The sequence below is a fragment of the Antechinus flavipes genome, chromosome 3 (genome assembly GCF_016432865.1).
Source record: "Antechinus flavipes isolate AdamAnt ecotype Samford, QLD, Australia chromosome 3, AdamAnt_v2, whole genome shotgun sequence".
In the NCBI taxonomy this organism is placed as follows: domain Eukaryota; kingdom Metazoa; phylum Chordata; class Mammalia; order Dasyuromorphia; family Dasyuridae; genus Antechinus; species Antechinus flavipes.
The window spans coordinates 590963340-590987116 of record NC_067400.1 but is presented as its reverse complement, the minus strand read 5'-3'; the positions used below and the strand labels follow the sequence as shown (position 1 = coordinate 590987116).

The window sequence follows — 23777 nt, the reverse complement described above, 5'->3', positions numbered from 1 at the left end:
AATGTAGACCCAATGCTGTTGTTACTACACCACTTAGCTGTCCACCTGGTTTAGAATCTAGCTTCCTTCCATGTAAAAAGCAAAGTATCTAAGATGAAATTCCAGGTCCTGTCCACTACCCAGGGAGGCGTCGAGGTGATTCAGGAAGAGCTAAGGTCAAACCCTGCTTCACTTACTTACTCCTTGTGTAACCCTGGGCACACCATTTAACTTCTGTCTGTCTCAGTTTCCTCATCTGTAATATGTGTCCCCTCCTAAAAGAGACGGATCCTAATCTCCCCAGTTGCTACTGCCCTCCCTACAGAACTTGCTCTGTGTGCATGTATATATTGTGTGCATATTTTATGTGTGTGTGTAGATTGTATTATTGTGCATATTTAAGTATATGTGTGTGTATTGTGGGTGTATGTGTATTTTGTATGTGTGCATATTGTGGTGTTGTGCATATGCTTTATAGTGTATATGTGCATATTGTGGGTATATGTGTATATTGTGTGTATGTGTATTATGTATATGCTATTGTGGGTGTGCATATTGTGTGCATATGTATACATTGTGTATCTGTGTGTATACTGTTTGCGTGTGTATATGTCGCGTGCATGTGTGTACATTGTGAATATGTATATATTATATGTGCCTATTGTAGATATGTATACATATTGTGGATCGTGTGTGTATATGGTGTGTGTGTGTGTTCCTCACAATGGGATGTCAGCCCTTCAAAGTCAGAGTTTGTTTCCTTAGCACAGGGCCTGGTGCAGAGGAGGTGTGGGACAAACGAATAAGTGGGGAGGGATGACTGGCTGCCGGATGAGCGGATGAGGACGAGCTCACAGAAGTCTCTGAGCACGGGGGGAGAAGGGAAGAGCAAGACTGAAGTGACGCTGTCCGCACCAACAGAACTCTCCCTGGGGCTGGGTTCCAGTAACCTGGGACTGCTCAAGGGCAGCTTTGGGGCCGGCTCTGAGCTTCAGCCCATCCTTCAGAGACGGACTGAGGGAGATCTCTGCGATTCCTTCCAGCTTTGACTTTCTGAACGAATGAGAAGCAGCTTGCTCGGGAGTCGGGAAAGCCTGGCTTTGAACCTGCCTCGGACCTTTATTACTAGATCTTACTCTGGAGGGTCACATAGTTAATCTGGAAAGGACCCGAGGGGCTCACAGGTCCTACTCCTACAAATAAGGAAAATGAGACCCAAAGACATGGTTTGCCCCGTGTCGGCTAGCAAGTATCTAAGGTGAAATTCCAAATCTAGCGCCCTGTCCACTGCGCAGGGAGGCAACTAGGTGGCTCAGGGCGGTCCAGGAGCAAATCCTGCTTCAGATACTTACTCCCCGCGTGACCCTGGGCAAGCCGCTTAGTCTATGTGTGGGTAAATAATCATTGGGAACACCCAAGTGCCTCTTCCCTTTCTGGAAGAAAGTTGGTCATGGACAGGCTGAAGGCCTTATATACTCCACTTTGACCCCAATGCAAAAAAAAAATCTATTACACGTGGATAATAATAGCACCTATCTTCTAGAGTTACTGTGAAGATCAAATATAATATTGTAAAAGATTTCACTTTTTTTTTACAAATGTCTTTTAAATATTATTACTATTATGTGTCATAATAGTCTATATCAATGTTACATAATCATTAATTTTATCATATGTTATTAGTGTGTTATAATGGTATACGATACATTATTAATGATATATTTATATTATTAATGCTATATATCAATAATATTTTTCCCATTATACATAAATTTTTTAAAACATTTTTCTTAAAGTTTTGGGTTCCAAATTCTATTCCTTTCTCCTTATCTTCTCTCCTCCATAGGATAGCAAGCAATCTGATATATGTTATAAATGTGCAATCAAAGCATTGCACTTTTCAAACCTTAAAGCGCTATATAAATGCTTGCTGTTGTTATTATTATTTACACCTTATTTGTTGGGGTTCCATTTCCCCATCTATAAAATGAAGATAAAGGCACTTACTTGACAGGACAGTTAGAAGCAGCAAGTAAAATGATGACTTTGATCTTGAAATTCTCTAGAAATATCAGCTATTATTACTATTTTTACTATTTATGGCAGCTATTCTGAGATTCTATGACTTAGTTAACAGGAACTGCTCCGTGCACTAAGGTGGAATTTCCCCCAGCAATCATGAGGAAGAATTCTCGATAAATAGCCACTGGAAATCAGGAAAGCCTGACTTTGAACCCTGTCTCTGACGTTTATTACTAGATCTTACTCTATAGCAGGGGTCCTCAAACTTTTAAAATAGGGGGCCGGTTCACTGTCCCTCAGACTGTTGGAGGGTCAGACTATAGTAAAAACAAAAACTTTGTTCTGTGAGCCTTTAAATAAAGAAACTTCATAGCCCTGGGTGAGGGGGATAAACATCCTCAGCTGCCGCATCTGGCCCACAGAATGTAGTTTGAAGACCCCTGCTCTATAGCATCACATAGTTAATCTGGAAAGGACCCAAGGGATTGACAGGTCCCACTCTTATAAATAAGGAAAATGAAACACAAAGATGTGGTTTGCCCAGTATCAGCCAGTAAGTATCTAAGGTGAAGTTCCAAGTGCTTTTTCCCTTTCTAGGAGAAGGTTGGACTCTGACAGGCTGGAGGCCTTAAATGTACCTACCCTGCTTTGCCCCCAATGCAGAGAGACAGAGACAGGGAGAGAACTAGAACGAGAACAGCTAGTCATTTCCCTGAATTGTTCTTGTTTCCTCCAGCGCTACTACGAGAAGAGGTATCTCAGCTGCAAGACGAGGTTCATATCCTCCGGCAGATGAAGGAAATGCTCACAAAGGACCTGGAGGAGTCTCACGGAAGCAAGTCCACGGAGATTCTCTCGGCCACCGAGCTCAAAGTCCAGCTGGCCCAGAAGGAGCAGGAGTTAGCCAGAGCCAAAGAAGCCCTCGTGGGTGAGTGTCATGCACTGGATGCCCCCTCCCTTGGTGAACCCTTCTGGTTGGTACTGAAGGAAGGAGACAGTCAGACCTGGAATCTGGGGTCAGAGACAAGGCAGGATACTCTGATCAGAGGATATTTGGGAGAAGCTAGGGGCCATTTCTGAGCTTCTGTAGGGCTCAGAAAGGGCTCAGAAATGGCCCCTAAAAAGGTGGAATGGTGGAATGGTATACAGTAGCTTGGACTTGTGTGGCTGTAAGGATCCCTCTGACTCCCCAGAGGAGCAAGACATGGGGTCTCATCTGGCTTTGAAATCTGGGCAGTTGCAAGGATATATTTTACATGACCCCCTCTTTCTCAAGGAATAGGTCTACTTTGAGTAGTAGTGCACTAGCCAGACCTGAAACTAAGATAGGGCCATTGAGCCTTTGTCTCAAAGGCTCATTTGTATTGTTTCCGTAACAAAACTACACCAGAGCTCATAGATCAAGCATTTATTAAGTACTTACTGTGTGCCAGCCATTGTTTTGTCATTATCGTTATTTCACTTAAGTCATTAAAATTGGATGCTCTCTAGATGGTGTGTCCGAGTGGGCTCTTGCCCTGGCCTTCTGTGTCCTATTCCTTCTCACCGACAGCAACCTCATCTTAGCATCTCAAAATCTCTGACTCCCTTCGAGATGTCACCCCTTCTCTCCACTGTGTTTCAGTCTGTTCCTCTCCTTTTTCCCAGCTGGTGATTCCTTCTCAGGGGCTTAACCCCAGCTCTCCCACTGGAATCCTCCATCTGGGGCTCTTTCCTCACCAACCTGCTTTACCTCTTAACTATCCCATTTCTAACTCTCTTACATCCAGAGATAGGAATTGGTTTGCCTTTCATACAATAGCTTATATCCTTCATTCTTCTCAATTAATTGACATATTACCATTTCAGTTACAGTTTAGATTGAATCAGTGGTTGAATCAGTGGATAAACTAGCCCTTCTGTGGTCATATTAATTGGAGAAGGTATAAAATCCAGCTTTTACGATTCTGGAAAGACTTTTCAAAAAGCACCCTTTGCTGTAAAAGTAACCGAGCAGCTGTGATGGATCAAAGCAGAGGATCAGGAAGGGATGAGAAGCAATACCTACAAATGAACTAGTTTATTTCAGAAAAATTTGGCCAATGTAGTCGTATCCGTTTCTTTGAATACTGAGACTTCATGCAAGCATCAAGGGCACGGGTCCTTTTGGGGCTGCTCTGTCTCATCATTGGCTTATGTAGTGCTTGCAATCCAGTAACTTCCCCCACACCCCCAACTTCAAGTCTTTTTCACATGATCTATTATTGGCTATCTAGCCAAGTCTTCTTCCATGCTGCTCTTGTGTTATTGAATGTTTGGGCCCAGGCTTAGGACTTTATATTTATTCCTATTAAGTTTCATTGTTTGACAGTCAGCTAGTGAGACTTCTACCCCACAGGTTGGTCATTCTCCCACCTCTGCATCCTCTGCTGTTTTTATCCCCCTCTGAGAACTCTTAAAAGGCCCAGTGGTCCTGCCCAACTACAGATGCCTTTTCTGCACAATCTTACACAGAATCTTGCTGGGCGTCTTTGCAGTTTCAGCCTCTCCTTAGCTCTATGATAGTCTCCACCAGCAAGCAGGGAAGGCCTCCCTTGCTGGAAACACTCAAGACTAGTCTGAGCAGAGCCCCAGAGACTCTCCCACAGGGGAAATGCTGGCTGGCACTGGGTGGGGTGAGCTTGCTGACTCTGTTCCCCGTGCTCTGAGAGCCTCCAGAGTTTCGCCAAGTACTGTTTTCACAACCTTTCCTCGCATTGATTCCAGAGACCACAAAACCTTTCCATGGAATTAACCTCAGAAAGAACTCTTAGCCCCATTGTCTGCCCCCGCGAGCCCTATGGGAAAGGAGAAAGTCCTGATTCCCTGGCTCTTCCTGGAAAGGCAGGGAATGGGGAAAGGGAAGAGCCAGGGACTTACCAGCCTATTCTTGCCTAAACACACCGCCTGCTCCCTGTGTGGAGTTATGAAGCCCAGTCCAAAACCACATGTCAGGGGATCACACTGCAGAATTACAGAGTCCCCCTGAGGGTACCTGGTAGAGTACTGAAGTTCAAATTCAAATTATGTGCCTTAAAATCTCTGTGACCTTACCACCCTGAAACTGTGGCTTTGACAGAGTCAGAGTATGATGGAAAGAGCAGTTCATTTAGAGTCTGGAGTTTGGGGTTCAAATCCTGACCCTGCTAGTTACTAGATCTGCCACATCATCTCTCTTGCCTCAGTTTCCCCACATGTAAATTGAAGGAAGGTGGCCTTTGCAGTGTCTTCCAGATCTAGATGCCCACAGAGATCCACAATCACACAGCTAGTAAATGGGTAAGTCAGCATTCAAACCCAGGACCCTTGCCTCTAAACCCATTGCTAATTCCAATCTACCTTTTTGCTTGTCAGCAGACAGGATATCTGGCATCAATTCAATTCAACAGCAGGGAACGGGGACCCCACCCCAGTGATTTAAGTGCAAGGACAGGATTTTCTACTCTGCTGTAGGATGGAAAGGAAGAAAGTTGGCCCATTCCCAGAAACACTCAGGCAGGGACTTGGGCACTGGGAGGTGGGGCAGAGGCAAACAAGTCTGGGAGCTGGGGAGTAGACAAGGTGGGGGCAGGTCATAGAGAACACCCTAAGAGCCTGGTAACTGAGCTCAGCCACAAAACCCAGAGCAAAGCCAATAATCAAGGCTTGGCTACAAAGCCAGAACAGGGTCATTAGAGAAGCCGACTTAATACTGGTACCTCCAGTATGTAAAGTGCTTTCAAGTCTACAATGCACTTTTTGTGTGACAGATAGTCCAGCTGCTGTAATTTATCCCCATTTTCCAGAGCAGTTGACTGAGGCTCTTGGGAATTGCAGTAATTCAGTGAAGGGACCTGAGTCTCCTGGCTCTCCGCCCAGCACGATTCCAGTCTTGTTACCACATTGCCCATGTCATCGTGGTCATGAAGAGCAGCTGAGCTAATAGTAACCCGAGGCTCCTTTAAGTCCCATCGAGGGGACTTAGACTTTGAGTTTAAGTTGGTCCCAAAGTTGAGGGTGGGGTTGACCTTGCAGGTGAGGATTAAGAGGCTAAATTGTGAAGGCCAGTTGGCTACAGCAGCAAGACACCAAGCAAATAACAATTAAATGGCACCCTGCGTTCTTTACAGGTATTATTTATTCATCCTCTAAGCTTCTCTGTAAAGAAATTATAGATCATAGAAGCATCATTTGAAATCTGAGAAGGACCTTGGAGACCATCTAGCCTTCTTTTTACTGAAACTGAAACTCAGAGATGGCTTGTATTCAGAGCCAGAACTAAAAGGGACCTTCGAGGCCATCTAGTCCCGTTATCTCATTCTTTTCTCTTTGGCGAAGCACTTGGAGTTAAATGACAAGTAGCAAGTGTTAAGTGTCCGAAGCCACATTCAAACTCAGGTCCTCCTGACCCCAAGGCCACTCTGTCCACTGCACCATCTGGCTGCCCCTCAACTATCTATTTTTACTAAGCAGGGAAACTGAAGCCTAAAATCATACAGGTAGGAAACGGCAAAAAGAGGATTTGCTCTCATGTGTCCTAGCATGGTCACAGTCCTCCCTCTTCTTACATCAATGAGGAAATCTTGGTACAGAAGAGTATATTACTTTGTCTTCAGGTTATCCAGAAAACCCAGTGTCTGGGAATCACATATAAGAATTCAGGTTCCAAATGTAGTAATAATCACCATGATATTATCTTTTCTCTCTACAATGATGAAATCACAAGTTTTTTTTTTTAAATTGATAGTTGTCAAAGCCTCATAAAGATCCTTTATCCCACTCATAACAAGACTATAAAGTAACTAGTATTGGTTTGAGCTGGCAGGTAGAGACAACGAGACTTAGTACAAAAATGGCTTTAAATTCTGGCCTTATTACACACTGGTTCTACGACTCTGGGCAAATTAGTTAGCCCTCAGTGCTCTTGACATCTCTCTAGGACTATTAGATTCAGACAGATTGTCCTTCTGTATCAGAGGAGGGAAGTTCCACACCAAGAGTTCCCAACGTGTCCAAAATCACAGGTCTAAGAATCCTGCCCCCCCCAAAAAAAAAAATCTCCATTTATCAAATGAGTAATCTAAAATGAGAAGATTGGATTAAGTAAACTAGCTGTCTTCTCGGGTTACTTTGAAGCTTTGAACATATATGACCAATCAGAGTCTTGGTTTCCTAATTGTGAGAAGAACTAGATTGGACAAATGAAATTAAATGACTAACTTGAGATCAAAAAACAAATCAGCAACAAAAATAAGTGTAGAAGAGTCATTATAAATAATAATTGATGTTTTTCCAAACCTCAAAACACTTCTCCCCTCCCCCCCATTTTGAGTCAGGTAGTGATCATGATGATAATAAAAATAACGAGAATTGCCAACTAGCATTTATATAGCACCTACTATGTGCTATGCACTATGCTAAGTGCTTTACAATTGTTGTCACACTGAAGGGAGGGAGATGTCACCATTATCCCCATTTTATACCAGTGGAAACTGAAGCAGACAAAGGTTGTGATTACCGAGGTAAGTGTCTGAGGCTGGAGTTGAATTCAGGTGTTCCTGATTCAAGGCCCGGCACTCTCCGCTTTGCCTCCTAGCAGTCAAGCTACTTACTGATGATACCTAGTAAATAACAAATTGGGACAGAGGTCTTCTGACAATTGGTTTGACCTCAGCCAGGACCCACAAGGGCCACTAAGGACAAGATGAAGTGGGAATGAAAGCTCATTCCTTCTTATTTTTATTTTGTTTTGTTTTGTTTTGTTTTATAGCTTTTTTATTTACAAGATTTATGCATGGGTAATTTTTCAATATTGACTCTTGCAAAATTTTCTGTTCCCACTTTTCCCCTCCTTCCTCCCTGCCCCCTCCCCCAGATGGCAGGTAGACCAATACATGTTAAATATGTTAAATACAATATATGTGTGCATATCCATACAGTTATTTTGCTGCACAAGAAAAATCAGACTTAGAAATAAGGTAAAAATAACTTGAGAAGGAAATAAAAAATGCAAGCAGACAAAAACAGAGGGAGTGGAAATGCTACATTGTGGTTCACATTTATTTCCCAGAGTTCTTTCACTGGGTGTAGCTGGTTCTCTTCATTATTGAACAATTAGAACTGATTTGGTTCATCTCATTGTCAAAGATGGCCATGTCCATCAGAATTGATCATCATATAGTATTGTTATTGAATTGAATAATAATCTCCTGGTCCTGCTTACTTCTCTCAGCATCAGTTCATGTAAGTCTCTCCAGGCCTTTCTGAAAGCATCCTGCTGGTCATGTCTTACAGAACAATAATATTCCACAACATTCACATACCATAACTTATTCAGCCATTCCCCAACTGATGGGCATCCACTCAGTTTCCAATTTCTGGCCACTACAAAGAGGGCTGTCACAAGCATTCTTGCATATACAGGTCCCTTTCCCTTCTTTAAGATCTCTTTGGGATATAAGCCAATAGAAATCCTGTTGGCTCAAAGGTATACCTTCTGTTCAAGGTGTTTGCTGAGGGTTGTGGAATCAGAGCTGAAGGTTCCCAGGAGCCAGTCTGAGAAGGTAGGGACCATTTCCTTCCTTCTTTGTTGTGCTATCACCAATACCCAATGCCTAGCCCCTGACTCAGAAGGGATCCTTTTAAAATGCTTGTTGATAAACAATCTCATCCAATCACCTATTTTTACAAGAAAGGAAACCGAGACCCTGAGAAGTAAAGGTATTTGCCCAAGGCTCACAGCTAGTAAGTGGGCAGAAGCAGGGTTTGAGCCCAAGTGCCAGAATCTGAATCCAGAACTCTTTCCACTGCCTCCATGTCAAGGTCAGTGTTGCATTGGGATCAGTCCTGTGGCGTTCAGCCAGACCCCAGACTGATCCTCTCTGACAGAACTGGATTTAAAAGCGGTGCTTCCCCAAATACTGTGGTTGGGACCCGGCAGAGCTTTCAGCTGCTTCCTCCCACCTACAAACTCGCAGAATAAGTTGTGGACAGATGCACGGGCAGAGCAGGGCTTGGGTGCCAACTGGAACGTACGAGCCTGTAACGAGAAAAACAAGAAAAAAGGTGGCCGTGAAGCGGGCAGCAGATGTTGGGCAACATCTGTTAACCACCAGCATTCCCATCAGCCGAGGAAACAGAGCCCTCGAAGAATTCCACTGTTGACAAATGCATCAGCCAACAGCACATTGGGGGTGAGTGAGGTTTGAATGATTTGGCCTTGGGAGAGAACTTACAAAGCAGGAAGCAGCCAGAAACCCGTGCGCCGTCCCAGAGCAACTGCCAGCAAGAGCTGGAGGATCCTGGGAACACAGAATGTGAGGGCTGGAAGGGCCCCTAGAATCCAAGCGGTCAGAGCTGGGAGGGCCCCTAGAACCCAGGAGGTCAGAGCTGGGAGGGCCCTTAGAACCCAGGAGGTCAGAACTAGGAGGCCCTTAGAACACAAGATGTCAGAGCTGGAAGGGCCCTTAGAACAAGGTCAGAGCAGGGAAGTCCCTTGGAACTCAGGAGGTCAGAGCTGGGAGGGCCCTTAAAACCCAGGAGGTCAGAGCCGGGAGGACCCTTAGAACACAGGAGGTCAGAGCTGGGAGGGCCCTTAGAACCCAGGAGGTCAGAGCTGGGAGGGCCCTTAGAACACAGGATGTCAGAGCTGGGAGGGCCCTTAGAACACAAGATGTCAGAGCTGGAAGGACCCTTAGAACAAGGTCAGAGCAGGGAAGGACCTTAGAACATAGATGTCAGAACTGGGAGGGAGCGTAGAATGTCAAAAATAGCCAGGGTATTAGAGTATAGGATGTCAGAGTTAAAAAGAACCTTGGAACTCAGAACATCAGAAATGGAAAGAACCTTAGAACATAGGATATAAGAGCAAATAAAGAGATTTTAAAATGCACAGTGTCAAAACTGAAATAAATGCTAAAGAATAGAATATCAGATTTTAAATAAGATTCTTCAAAGCTATGAGAGAAGGGATGAAGGGAGGATGATCTTATATCATAGAATGTAAAATCTGGGAGGAATCAAGTAGGTCAACCTCATTTTAATAAATGAGGAAACTAAGGCATTTGTGAGATGATCTGTACACTATCACACAGTTAGTTGGGAAATAAAGTCAGGATTCTAATACAGCTCTTCCCCCTCCAAACCCAGAGTCCTTTCTCTCCTAGCCTCCCATCTTTTTCTTTTATGCTTTTCCCCAAGAGTGACCAGTGTCCTTGAAGCCTAAGGAACAGGTTTGGTCTAAGGCAGCATTTTATCATTATCATAATATTATCAATAATCACCACATTGAGCGTCATTGAGTCCCCGCTGCATGTGAGACACTGTTGCCTGGCTGAGCACACATCCTGGCTGGAGATGTAAGACCTGCCCTCAGGAAGCTTAGTGTGTAGTTATAGAAGCAGGTAAGAAGTCAAATCACAATTTTGAGAGTCCTCTTAGAAGGGCACCCAATGAGCAGGACCAGGAGATCATTATAATACTTCAACAACAATACTATAAGATGATCAATTCTGATGGACCCGGCCATTGTCAGCAATGAGATGAACCAAATCAGTTCCAATAGAGCAGGAATAAACTGAACCAGCTACTCCCAGCAAAAGAACTCTGGGAAATGACTATGAACCACTACATAGAATTCCCAATCCCTCTATTTTTGTCCGCCTGCATTTTGGATTTCCTTCAAGGCTAATTGTACACTATTTCAGAGTCCGATCCTTTTTGTACAGCAAAATAGGATGTACATGTTTGGACATATATACATATATTGTATTTAATTTATACTTTAACATATTTAACATGTATTGATCAACCTGCCATGGAAGGGGGAGGGAATGGGGGAAAGGAGGGGAAAAATTGGAACAAAAGGTTTGGTAATTGTCAATGCTGAAAAATTACCCATGCATATAACTTGTAAATAAAAAGCTATTAAAAAAAAAAAAAAGAAGAAGAAGAAGAAAGAAATAAGAAGGGCGCCCAAAGGGACTTCTGGCCAAGATGGCGGAGAGAAGGGTGCCCAAAGAAAGTCAGCATCCAAAAAGGAAGAGACCAGTTCCTTCCAACTATCTCTGGAAGGCTTCATAAATAAGTGGGATTTAACCTGTATCCTGAGGGGAGGATAAGACTTACATCTATTAATAATAATCATTATAATAATATAATAATAATAAGACTTACATGATTAGTAAGGAGAGAAGGACTCTCCCCGTATAAAGACCAGCCCAAACCTGGCTGGGCAGGGAAGAATTCGGGTTGGGCGAATTGGCCATAATGGCAGGACAGGAGACAATGGCGAGGGATACGAGAGGGGAAGGAGAATCGGAGCTGGAACAGAGTGAACAGAGAATCAGCAAGACCTGAGTCACCAGCTGTGGGACACTTTCCTCATCTATAAAATGGCTTCTGGGTCCCAGGGTTGTCGAGGTGATCCAGCGAGAAGGTCTTAAAGCTCTGTGTAAGCTTAGATTATAGAAATATGAGTGTGGTTGTTGTTGCCTCTGTGACCTCGGACAAATGACTTCCTCCTCCAGGCCCCTGCTTGCTCCTGTTTACAAGGAGTTGTCGGTTGACCTCTAGCTGAGCTTCCTTTCTAGCACCGTGACACCCGGAGCTATAAAATGTTGGGAGGGTCTCGAATGCCAAGCTAATGAGTTTGGATCTTATTCTGTAGGCAGTGATAACCATCAAAGGCCTTGGAGCTGAAGAATTAAATGTGCAAAACCATGTATTGAGAAGATTAATCTACTCATTTGGGGCAACTCGCTGGGGCCATGGGACTGAAGTTAGGAAGACTCATCTTATGAGTTCAAATCTGTCCTCAGACACTTACTTACTAACTGTGACCCTGAGCAATTCACTTGACCTGGTTTACCTCAGTTTCTTCATCTGTAAAATGAACTGGAGAAGGAAATGGCAAACTGCTCCCTCATCTTTGCCAAGAAGCCCCCAAAAGGGGTCATGAAGTGTCTGAATAACAGCGATCTAATCTTTAATTTGTCAGATTTGTCTATTCTCGCATGTTACAGGGGAGGGTGGAGCTGGCTTGAGTCAGTGTGAAGCGATAGTGATGTCATAAGAAGGGGAAAAAAGCATTTTGAAAAAATTAATCCATCACCCCCCAGGCACCGCCTCTTTGGCAGAAGGAGGACTGACCTGGTGACATTTTGCCCATCGTGGGAGAACTGAAGTATTTAAGGCACCTCCCTGAGACATCAAAATTCAACAACCCATGAAGGAGTTTTTTTAAAAGAAGGAAAATAAATAAAAATGGCCATGCCCTGGAGATGCCCCACTCCCTGCATTCCAAACTCCAGCTGTCATTAAAGCTTCGGGGCAGATAGGGACAGTCCTGCAAGCCAGCAGCAGCTGTCCTGGAGAGCCAGGCTGCCTTTGATCCTGGGGCCAGGGACAGTAGGCGATGGGAATGTCAGGGTGCTGGGGAGGTCCTGTGTCATCGGCGCTGAGGCAGTTGTGTCCAGTGCTGGCTTCAGAGCAGCCCCCGGCCAAGCAAGGAGCTTTGCAGATGGAGCTGAAGGATTTGCTGGTCCCTTCCAGCAGCCTCGCCCTGCCCTTCTCTCACTGTACACAGGCCTCCAGCTTCTAGGCACTGTGTTCTGGCATTGGACACTCCCTTGTGTCACTTCAGGTTTTATGAGCTCACCTTCTTGGAAGTGAGTTTGTTCATCTATAAAATGAGAGAATTGGGCTAGATGGTCCTTAAGAGCTCTCCTAACTCCAACAGTCTGTGTTCTAAGGTTCCTCCAGCTCTGATAGTCTGTTCTAAGGGCCCTCCCAGCTCTGATATCCCGGGTTCTAAGGGCCCTCCCAGCTCTGACATCCCAGGTTCTAAGAGCCCTCCCAGCTCTGATATCCCAGGTTCTAAGGGCCCTCCCAGCTCTGCCATCCTGGGTTCTAAGGGCCCTCCCAGCTCTGACATCCCAGGTTCTAAGGGCCCTCCCAGCTCTGGCCTCCTGGGTTCTAAGGGCCCTCCCAGCTCTGACCTCCTGGGTTCTAAGAGCCCTAACCTAGTACACAGGTACTCACTAGCCATGTGCCCCTGAGCAATCATTTAAATTTCCCTGCCTCAGTTTCCTTATTAAAATAAAAAAATTAGACTTGATACTTTCTTTTTAAGGTCCTAGCTGTAAATCCATAGCCCTAGTTCTGTATTCCCTCATCTGTAAAATGAGAGGGTTAGAATCGTTGGTCTATAAGATCTCTTCCAGCTCCAAATCTATGCTCCCATGGATGGCAATTGAAAGATATTTCTTTTTGGAAAAACCGACCCCCTATTTTACAGAAGGTGAAGCTAAGGTCTAGAGATGGCAGCTCAAGTTCAAGTGGAGAAAGTGCTAGGCCTGAAGTTGGGAAGCCCTGAGTTCCAATCAGTCTATGTGAGATCAGGCAAGTCACTTGATTGCGATCTACCTCACTTCATCTGTAAAATGAGAATAAATGATAGTATTTCTCTTTCAGGGAAGTTGTGAGAATCACATGAATTGTCCTTTTTATTATATTGGCTCAGCCTACCCAGGAGCAATTGATATTTTCCCAGTTTTTTAGATCTGACTTTATTTGTGTAAAAAGTGTTTTGTAATTATGTTCATAAAGTTCCTGGTTTTGTCTTAGCAAGTAGACTCCTAAGCATTTTACATTATTTTAAGTAGAATTCCTCTTTTCTCTTTCTTGCTGCTGGGATTTGTTGGCAGTCTGTAGAAATGCTGATGATTGATATTGAGTTTATCTTATACACTGCAACTTTGTTAAAGTTGTTAATCATTTCAGTTAGTTTTTTAGTTGATTCTCCAAGTATGAAAAGAGGGATAGTTTATTTGTGAAGATCAAATAAAATGATATATGTAAAATGACTTGCAAATCTTGAAGTGTTAATAGAAGTCTTGGTTAATAATAATTATAGTAGCAGCAACACATACTGAATATTGTAAAGTGAGCTTCAGGAAGGGTTGTTCATTTATGTGCCTTTACTAACTGTGACCCTGAGCAATTCACTTTACCTGGTTTACCTCAGTTTCCTCATCTGTAAAATAAACTGGAGAAGGAAATGGCTACTCTCTCCCTCTTTTCCTGATATGATCCCCTGCTCAAGAGCCCCCTGCTCTCTCTCTCTCTCTCTTTTATTTTTTTTTGAGCTCCCTGCTGTCTTACCCAAATTGGCTTAAAAGTGACTCCCCTGGGCAGTCTTTCTGTGTGCACTTTGTGGCTTTATTTTTCATACCTGTCTTTTCCTAATTAGATTAGAAGCTCCCTGAAGACAAGGTCTACCACTTGTCATTTTTATATCCCCAGCATCTAAAACTTTGCCTTATATACAGCAGGCACTTAATAAATGTTTGGCTCGACTGAATGACAGACGCATGGAACCTTGGCTCCAGAAGGGACCTTAGTTGAATTCTATGATTTTTACAGGTTACATGGCCAGAGGAATGAGTTTTCCCACATGATTAGGCAAATCAGTAGAATGGAGAAAGAAAGGGAATATGAAAAAGGTGGTGAGATGAAAGAACGGAAAACAGGGAGATATTGGGAACATAAAGAATGGGGAGGGAGGAAATGAGAAAGAGAGGGGCTGGCCATGAAAGAGTAGGGAAGGAAGGAGAGAGGCTGTGAGGAGAAAAGAATGGGTCAAGTATGGCTGGGCAATGGGTATAGTGGCAAGAATATTGATTTGGGGATCCATGGGCCTGGTGTCAATGTTGCCTCTGATGCTTATCACCTCTGTAGTCCAAAGCAAATTATTTTGTCTCAGTGGGTCTCAGCTTAAAATGAGGGCGCCGGATCTCCTGGAGATTACTTCCTGCTTTAATGTCTGAGAATGGCAGGGAGCAGATCACTCCCAGTGATCCGGCCCAAGTTTCCTGCCCCCAGTCTGGAGGGCCATGCTCCCTTCCACCTGACCAGAATCACTTTGTATGGACTTACCTGTGCAGAAATTCTCCCCGCCGTTGCCACCCCCAGTAGAATATAAGCTACTTGAAGCTAGAGAGTATTTTGGTTTTGTTTCTTATCTTCCCAGTGCCCGGTGCAGGGGCTGGGCCATAGTTCTGAGCATCTGGGAGAGTGTCATGGTTTCTTGGTCTCTGCCACAAGAATACATCCGCTGGGAACAGATCAGGAGGTGCTCTCTTACAGGAACCACCGGTTCAGGGGCCACACCCTCTTTTTGTTCCTCTGCACGCCAGGGTATTAATACCTGCTTCAGCCTCATGCCGATGGCATCTCCAGCTGCCCCAGGACCTTGGGCAGAGCCCCACTTCCACACCCCAATCTTTTCTTTTATTATTATTATTATTAATTCATTTTTATTTATTTTTAAATATACATTGTTTTATGAATTATATTGGGAGAGAAAAATCAGAAAAAATGGGAAAAACTATGGGAGAAATTTAAAAAATAAAACAGAAAGAAGTGAGCGTAGCATGTGTCCCACATCCCAGTCTTGTCTGATACCATTCCCAAGAGAAGGCCCAAACCTGTTGAGTCAAATGGGAGGAAGAGAAGACCCGGGTAAGAGTTCGTTGGAGAAAGAACCCCCTGCCCACCCCAAGAAGTACTATTGAGCCTCCATTCCATTGTTTTTGAGGAAAGGTTAGGGATATTTTTTCACAGAGACACCCTGCAGGCTCTTCTGACCCAGAATTCAGGGCTGTAAAACCCAGCCGGAAAATCACAGCTAGCCTGCTTTGCCATAAGAAACTTTAAAATGTCTAGTCAAGCACATCTTCTAGCTCCAAAATGGACCTTAATCCCACTACCCATTTTCTGGAGGAGGTCCTGAGACCTTGAGAAAAGAAGTGACCATCCCTACCTCACAGACATTTGTGAGGCTCAAGTAACAAAACATTTCACAAACCTTCAAGTACATTACAATGTTAGAGGTTATTAGTGTTTAAAAGATTTAATGCTCTTACCCAAGTTAAGTCATTTGAACCTCTCGGCAAACTCCTGAGGTCAGGACTACAAGTATTATTTCCCTCGTTTTACAAGGGGGGAAACTGAGACAATTTGACTTGTCTAGAATCACAGAGCTAATCAGTGCCTCCAGTGTATTCAGGCAGTTTGATCCTCCAGGCTCCGTGTCAGATTCTATCCACCAGACTCCACTCCCATGGTAGCCGAGATCGCGTTTGAGTCCAATTCTTCTGACCCCTCCGTGCAGCTAGCCACTGGTCCTGTGTTTTAACAGCTAAAATTATAGCCTCAGCAGGTGAGGGGGTGAAGGTTTTTCCTCCCTAATTGCATGTTTGTGTTTCTTCAGCTTTCAGCATCTACCCCCCAAGCCAAAGGACTGACCAGTGGAATGTTCGCCCCTCCTCCCCCCGGGGGTCTGTAATGCTCTCCTGCTTCTGATTTATTTGAGGAATTCTCCATTCTCTGGAGAGGCCCTGGCTAGTGTCGGATGGGCAGGCTCAGTGAACGGGAACGAGCTGTTCCCTTCTTAGAGTCCAGGGAATTTCCCAGCGGACCGACTCGGGAAAAGTCCCAGCTGATCATGGGAATTTCTTTTCTGTTTTATTTGTTAACCGTGTTTTATTTTTCCAAATGCATGCAAAGAGAGTTTTCATCATTCACCCTTGCAAAACCTTGTGTTCTAAATTTTTCTCCCTCTCTTCCCCCCTTCTTCCTCTCCAAGACTGCAAGCAATCTGATATAGGATAAAAGCGGAGTCCTTCTAAACATATTTCCATATTCGTCGATCATGAGAATTTCTAGGAGTGCTGGGGCAGAAATCCGATTTGCCTCTAGCTGATTCAAGGAGCCTTCCTGCTGCTTAAGGGGTGGCTACTAAGGTTTACCTTCACAGAGAATAAACTCACCTGTTCTAGGAAAAGCTCTGTATTCCATCCAGGAGACTGGAACTGCTCCCGGGACTTATGACTGAATTGTTAGGCTCCGGGACGCCATTGTGGGAGAGAATTAGAACCCAAGGCCAGCAGGCAGAGTTTTGATTCTGTCACACTCCTATAGGGAGGTTAATTGCCTTGTTATCTCATTCATGAGGGGTTGGAGGGTCGTGTTGGGAGTCCGAAGCCTTGGATTGGGCTTCCACTCCTGCAGCATTTCTACATGACTTAGGGCAAGTTATTTCATCTCTCCCTCATCTGTTAAATAATGGGTTGGACCAAATGACCACTAATGTCCCATCCTGCTCCAAATCTGATCCTGTTTATTCAAGAAATGTTTACTAAGCACTTAAGTGTATGTAGAGTTATGGAGATGGCTGCAGATGGCCCTTTGGCTGACAACGTTTATCCATCTCCTTCTTAGATACAGTGCATGATTGTTTACATTGGTTAATGTTTATGGGGACATGAGCAGCCCTGACTTCATCTGGACTCAAAAAGGGCCAGATTTTTATTTATTTTTTTGCTTGAAGAAGAGATAATGGAATCTCTAGTCTAGGGTGAGAGAAGGCACTGTCCTGAGCTGGTTCTGCTCCTTCATTTAATGCATGAGGAAACTGAGGTCCAGGAGCCTGCTTAAAGTCCCAGTGGCAATAGGGGTTGGTAGAACTCCTGCCCTAGGTAGAGAGACCCACCTGGTGCATTCCTAGTCCTTCTTCTGCCTCTTCCTTTCTTCTGCAACCAGGAAGGCTGAGATCTCACTTAGAGGCAGGGAACCCTGTCCGAAGAGATGTGGAAAAAAGCATGGAACCTGAATTCGACAGACCTGGATTTTAATTCTGATTATGGGAGAGTCACTTTCTCTCTATGTATTTCAGTTTCTCCATCCGCAAAATCAATGATCTGCGTTGAATGACCTCTGAGGTTCCTCCCAACTCTGACATCCTGGGTTCTAAGGGCCCTCCTAGCTTTGACATCCTGGGTTCTAAGGGCCCTCCCAGCTCTGACCTCCTGGGTTCTAAGGGATCTCCCAGCTCTGACATCCTGGGTCTGAACCCAGTTATCAAACTCTGGACCACTCAGTGTTCTATCCATTAGAACTTGAGTTTGAAAGCTACCTGATCCATGAGTTGGTGGGGCAGTCAGATGATAGATTGGACTGAATCTCAAGATTTGCTTCCAGATGGCATCAGAAGAGCAGAGTTTCCCATAGCTTTATGGGGGGAGGAGGATAAGGAGGATGAAAAAAGACAAGGAGGTGTTTGAGAAATGGACCTCTGTCCCTCAGCTCCCTGGAATGCCTTTGATGTGGTTCTAAGTGGAAATGGGAGGACGGCAAGATTCCTGGCTTCTGGTTCCCATACCGATTAGTGAGCCTTCAGTAACAATATCTGTAGCATGTGTCATCCTCACAGTTCAAGGCTTCTTAAGGGTTTTCTGTATCAAAGGCAGAGATAGCTGGGTGGAGTAATGGAGAGAGCTCTGGGCCTGAAGTCAGCCAAGTTCCTCTTGTCAAGTTCAAATCCTTGTCTGTCTCAGTTTCCTCATGACCTAGAAAAGGAAATGGCAAACCCCTCTGCCAAGAAAACTCCAAATGGGGTCATGAAGAGTAGAACAGCATTGAAATGACTGAACAGCAAAGGCCCAGGATCTCACACTATAGGTGCTTAGTAAATATTTATTGAATTGGTTGGGCTTCTTTGTCTTAGAGTTTGAGGAATTCTAGAGAAAACTTTGCCCAGAAGTCATAGGTGTTTTTGAAAGGGAACAGGATTTGAAGGGCCCCGTGTCCTGTGGACCCTTTTCCTGGAGGAAGGCTTTCCAGGAAGGCTGGATACCAACTTGGGCCCTAGCCACTCTTTTTTAATTTTATTTTATTCTTTTTTGCTGAGGCAATTGGGGTTAAGTGACTTGCCCAGGGTTACACAGCCAGGAAGTGTTAAGTGTCTGAGTCCAGATTTGAACTCAGGTCCTCCTGACTTCAAGGCTGGTGCTCTATCCACTGCTCCACCCTAACCACTCTTAATGTTTGTAGAATGAAGGAAAGAAGGAATAAATAATAGGTTTTATTCATTATGGGGAAAGACTTTAAGATCTTTCTGAGAAAGCCTGCTAGTCCAACATATAATGAAAAAGGAATCCCACTTCATTATATCTCACATGGAGGACAACTGGTCCTCCAGCCTCTGCTTGAAGCCCACTAACAAGGAGGAACCCATTCCTTCTCACTGCAGCCCTTGAACCTTACTGTTCTTAAAAGATACGGACATTCTGGGAAAGTCCTGTCAGAAGGGGCTTTCTCACTGATTCCTCCTCCAAATCCTCCTGACCTTACATTTTACATCCCAGTCCAGAGATTCTTAACCTTTTTTTTTATTCTGGGAACATTTTTGTATTCTGGTGAAGCTTCTGGGCCCCTTCTCAAAAAATGATCTATTGCCTCCATTCATAATTAATGCAAATACTAAATACTGGTTAGAGGTTAATGAAGATAAAGATGTCATTTTTTTCCCATGGAAATTCACAGATGCCCTGAAATGTAGCCATAGATTGCTCCGGGGTTGGTAGAACTCCTGCCCCAGTGGAGAGACCCACCTGGTCCATTCCGAGTCCTTCCTCTGCCTCTTTCTTTTCTCTGAAGCCAGGAAGGCTGAGATCTCCCTTAGAGGCAGGAAACCCTCTCTGAAAAGTGGCAGGATGTGGGAAAAAGCATGGAACCTGAACTCAACAGGCCTGGATTTTAATTCTAATTATTCTGATTATGAGAAAGTCACTTTCTCTCTATGTATTTTCATTTCTCCATCTGCAAAATCAATGGTCTGCTCTGACCTCTGAGGCTCCTCCCAGCTCTGACCTCCTGGGTTCTAAGGGCCCTCCCAGCTCTGACCTCCTGGGTTCTAAGGGCCCTCCCAGCTCTGACATTCTGTGTTCTAAAGGCCTCCCCAGATCTGATATCCTGTGTTCTAAGGGCCCTTCTGGCTCTGACATCCTGGGTTCTAAGTCTATTTCAGATTTAGGTTCTGTGATTTAAATAGACCATAACTTTAATTCTAGTAAGAACCAGACTATGTGCCCCAGATTCAAAGTGATGGCTGACCATATCTCTAAACAAATAAAGGATTGGATTTTTAAAAGATGCTCTTGTTACCGCCCACTCCAGCAGCACAGTAGGGCAGGACCACATCACTTGGCTCCAACAAAGGGAAGGAATGCAGGTGCAGAAAGCACGTTGGGCAATGAATTTGGCAAGCCTTTCTCAGGTTGTCTCTTCTCTTCCAGAAAGCAGGAAAACATTGTTCTAGGGCCTGTAGGGATTAAGCAGAAACAAAATTCTTAATTTTCGTAACTTAATAGAGTCCTGGAAGGAGAGTCAAGAATATGGAGAAAACCCAGCATGATGTAGCGAGGCACTGAACTTGCACTCAGGACGTCCTGAATTCAAATTCTGCTTGGATATTTATCAGCTGGGTGATCCTGAACAAGTACTCATTCAGGTTCATCATTTGTTAAATGAGAAGGTGGTTTTGGATTTTTTTTTTTTGGTGGCAATTGGGGTTAAGTGATACAGCTAGTAAAATAATAAATATCTGAGGCCAGATTTGAACTCTCTCCATTGTGCTATCTGGCTATCCCAGAGAAGGTGAGTCTTAGAAGGTCTCTCCCAGTTCTAGATTTTTGATCTTATGTTCCATGATTTCATCACCATGGGAATCTCCCTTTTTAAGAATTCCCTCTACTCGTTCATATTGTGGATGGTAATCTTATAGATAAATCCTAGGAAATTGCCTGAACCACAGTATGTATCAGAGGCAGTGAGATTTAAGCCTGGGACTCCTGAACTCCAAGCCCACAACTCTTTTACCCTACTTGGTTTCCTCAGAAATAGTGGATTTGAATCTCTTTTTTTTAGTATCTCTTTTTTAGAATCTCTTTCTTTTACTAGCTGTGTGTTTCTGGGCAAGTCACTTCACCCTGTTTGCCTCAGTTTCCTTGACTGTAAAATCAGCTGGAAAAGAAAGTGGCAAACCACGCCAGTATCTTTGCTAACAAAACCCCAAATGGGCTCACAAAAAGCCAGACACAACTGAACAAGAAAGAAAAGAGAAAAGTTATATAAGCCACGTGATGCTTTAATGTGAAGTGCTTTTAAAAAGAAAAAAATCACTGAATCCTAAGTTTAGAGTTGGAAGAACCCCCAGGAGACTTTTAGTTTAGCCTTCTCATTTTACAAATGAGTAAACTGAGGCCCAGGGAAATTACCTTCCCAATATCAGCCAAGGAGGAAGCATCCTATCTGAATTCAGATCTCTATGTCCAAACATAGATATTATTTCCTGTACCATGATGCTTCCTAGGTCATAGCCTATATTAGAAAAACTCTAAATTCTTAAGATTTTTATCTTTACAAAGTTTTTTCTCCTCTCAACAATTCTGTGAGGGAAGTCACAAAAGCATTAGTAGTCCCATTTTATAGATGTGTACCTTGAGGCCCAGAGAAATAGTGAGTTAGTTTGCTAAGGCCACACAGTAAGAATTAGTACCGAGATCTGAACCCAAATCTATTTGTTCTAACTCATCTTTATTCCCTTAAACCACATTTAGGCTCCTATCCTTGTTTGCTAGCTCTCTGTGCTTGGATAAATAGCTTTTTCATTCTAAAATTTGTCTTCCCTAACTTATAAAATGAAGAATTAGTTTAATGGCAAAATGGTACAGTAGATAGAGTGTTAAAGCCTGGTGTCAGGAAGATCTGAATTCAAATTCAACCTTAGATATTTACTCACTGTATGACCCTGGGCAAATCACTTAACCTGTTTCCTCAGGTTCTTCATCTGTAAAATGATAATAATTATAGCACCTACCTCCTAAGGTGGTTGTACCAATTAAATGAAATAGTATTTGTAAAAGTGCTTAGCATGGTACCTGGTATGTAGTAGATATATATTATATATTCTAAATATTAGCTTATAATATGTTTTCAATATATTTATAGAAATATTAATTGTTATATTACTGTAATTTGTATTATTAATTGATATAATGAATATATTTATATGAATATTAGTTGCTGTTGTTAAAGTCCCTTCCAGCGCTGAAGGCTGTGTCCCTTCATGCAGATGTCTATTAGGAGAAAATACTTCCTAATTAAGAAAAATATCCAACCGTGGGTGTGCAGGATCAGAAACAGTATGTAACCCCAACTTGCTGATTGGAAAACCAGGAAGGGGCTCTCCATCCCCCACACCCCTAGGAAGGCCATCGTCAATGAGCCACTCCGACAAGAGCTCGGCGTTGGAAGCCCCTGCCACCTAGTTCTCCATTTGAAATGCAAAAGGCCGGAAAATTGCTTTTACCCGTTTGACAGGAGCTGATGTCAGCAGGGAAAGCAGCATTTGTAGACTTTGGATCCAGCATGAGAGTGAACCCTGAGAACAAGGGCCTCCCGGCCCCTCATGGGATATTTGGTGGCCCATCCTGCCTTGGCTTTCTTCTCGGGCTTGGGGGTAGATGGACAACACTATCCACGCTCCCCGTTGGATGGGGGCTGAGCCAAGATGGCGAATAGTGACAGGCAAGGTCGTTAACTGAGAAATCGCGTGGAAGCCGTGGCCTTTGTTAGTCCTTTTAGCTAGAACCACTAAATTAGGCGAGATATCGAGTACCTGGTGCTTAAAAGCAGGGTGAGTGGGGAGAGCGGCAATGGCGCGTCCAGAGTGTTTGTATTAGCAGGCTTCACTGATTTTAACAGCCTCGCTTTTGCATAACATTCCTTTACTAATACACACTCCATGCTGGCCAAGGGTGGGTAACAGATGTTAATTCTCATTTGGAGATAGGGAACTCGTGTACGGTGATATTACTTCTTCTTTATGAATATTTTAATATTAAAACAGCAAATCCCATAAAATGCTGAGATGACACTTTCTCTAAGTTATTTAATTCCAGGGAACTGCCGAGAAGACTTTACCTTGTGCTAAGCCCAAGGCTACTAGTGTGAGACACTAGTCCCTCCTTTGGAACTGAAATATATCTCTGACATATCTGCATCCTTTCCTTCCTTCCTCCTTCCCTCCCTTCCTTCTCCTTCCTTCCTCTCTCCCTCCCTTCCTTCTCCTTTCTTCCTTCCTCTCTCCCTCCCTTCCTCCCTCCCTCCCTTCCTTCTCCTTTCTTCCTTCCTCTCTCCCTCCCTTCCTCTTCCCTTCCTCCCTCCCTCCCTTCCTTCTTTCCTTCTTTCTTTCCTTCCTTCCTCCCTCCCTTCCTCTCTTTCTTCCTTCCTTACTTCCTCCTTCCTTCCTCATTCCTTCCTTCCATCCCTTCCTCCCTTCTTCCTTTCCTTCTTTCCTTCCTTCCTTCCTTCTTTCCTCCCTTCCCTCCTTCCTTCCTTCTTTCTTTCCTTCCTTCCTTCCTTCCTTCTTTCCCTCCTCCCTTTCATCCCCTCTTTCTTTCCTTCCTTCCTTCCTTCCTTCCTTCCTTCCTTCCTTCCTTCCTTCCTTCCTTCCTTCCTTCCTCCCTTCCTTCCTTCCTTCCTCCCTCCCTCCTTTCCTTTCTTCCTTCCTTCCCCCTCCCAAATAAAAGAAAATCCTACCCCGTGGAATGATGGTTGCAGTGTCATCAGATTGATAAGTGAATAAATAAATACCAGAGTCATGATTCCTCACCTGGGAGGATTGCAGGTGTCCTATATTTATTTAGAAATAGCTTCAAGAGGGACGGCTAGGTGGCACAATGAATAGATAACCAGTCCTGGAGTCACTAGGACCTGACTTCAAATCCAGTTTCAGATAATTACTAGCTGTTTTTCCCTGGACAAGTTACTTAAGCTTGTTTGAGGGGTAGGGAAAGGAGAAAGAGAGGGGAAGAGAGTGATAAATAAGGGGAGGGAGGGAGAGAGACATAAAGAAGAGAAAGGAAGGAAGAAGA

General features: G+C 43.9%; 1 protein-coding gene across 2 annotated transcripts in view; it reads left to right on the top strand.

Annotated features, from left to right (window-relative positions):
- The window catches only part of KAZN (kazrin, periplakin interacting protein), a 1462370-nt gene that overhangs the window by 1296654 nt on the left and 141939 nt on the right, over positions 1 to 23777 (top strand). For both annotated transcript variants that reach the window (XM_051988503.1, XM_051988504.1), the window contains one exon: positions 2738 to 2929. In XM_051988503.1, the coding sequence (XP_051844463.1) occupies positions 2738 to 2929 (192 nt within the window). The remainder of the gene's footprint in view (positions 1 to 2737; positions 2930 to 23777) is intronic.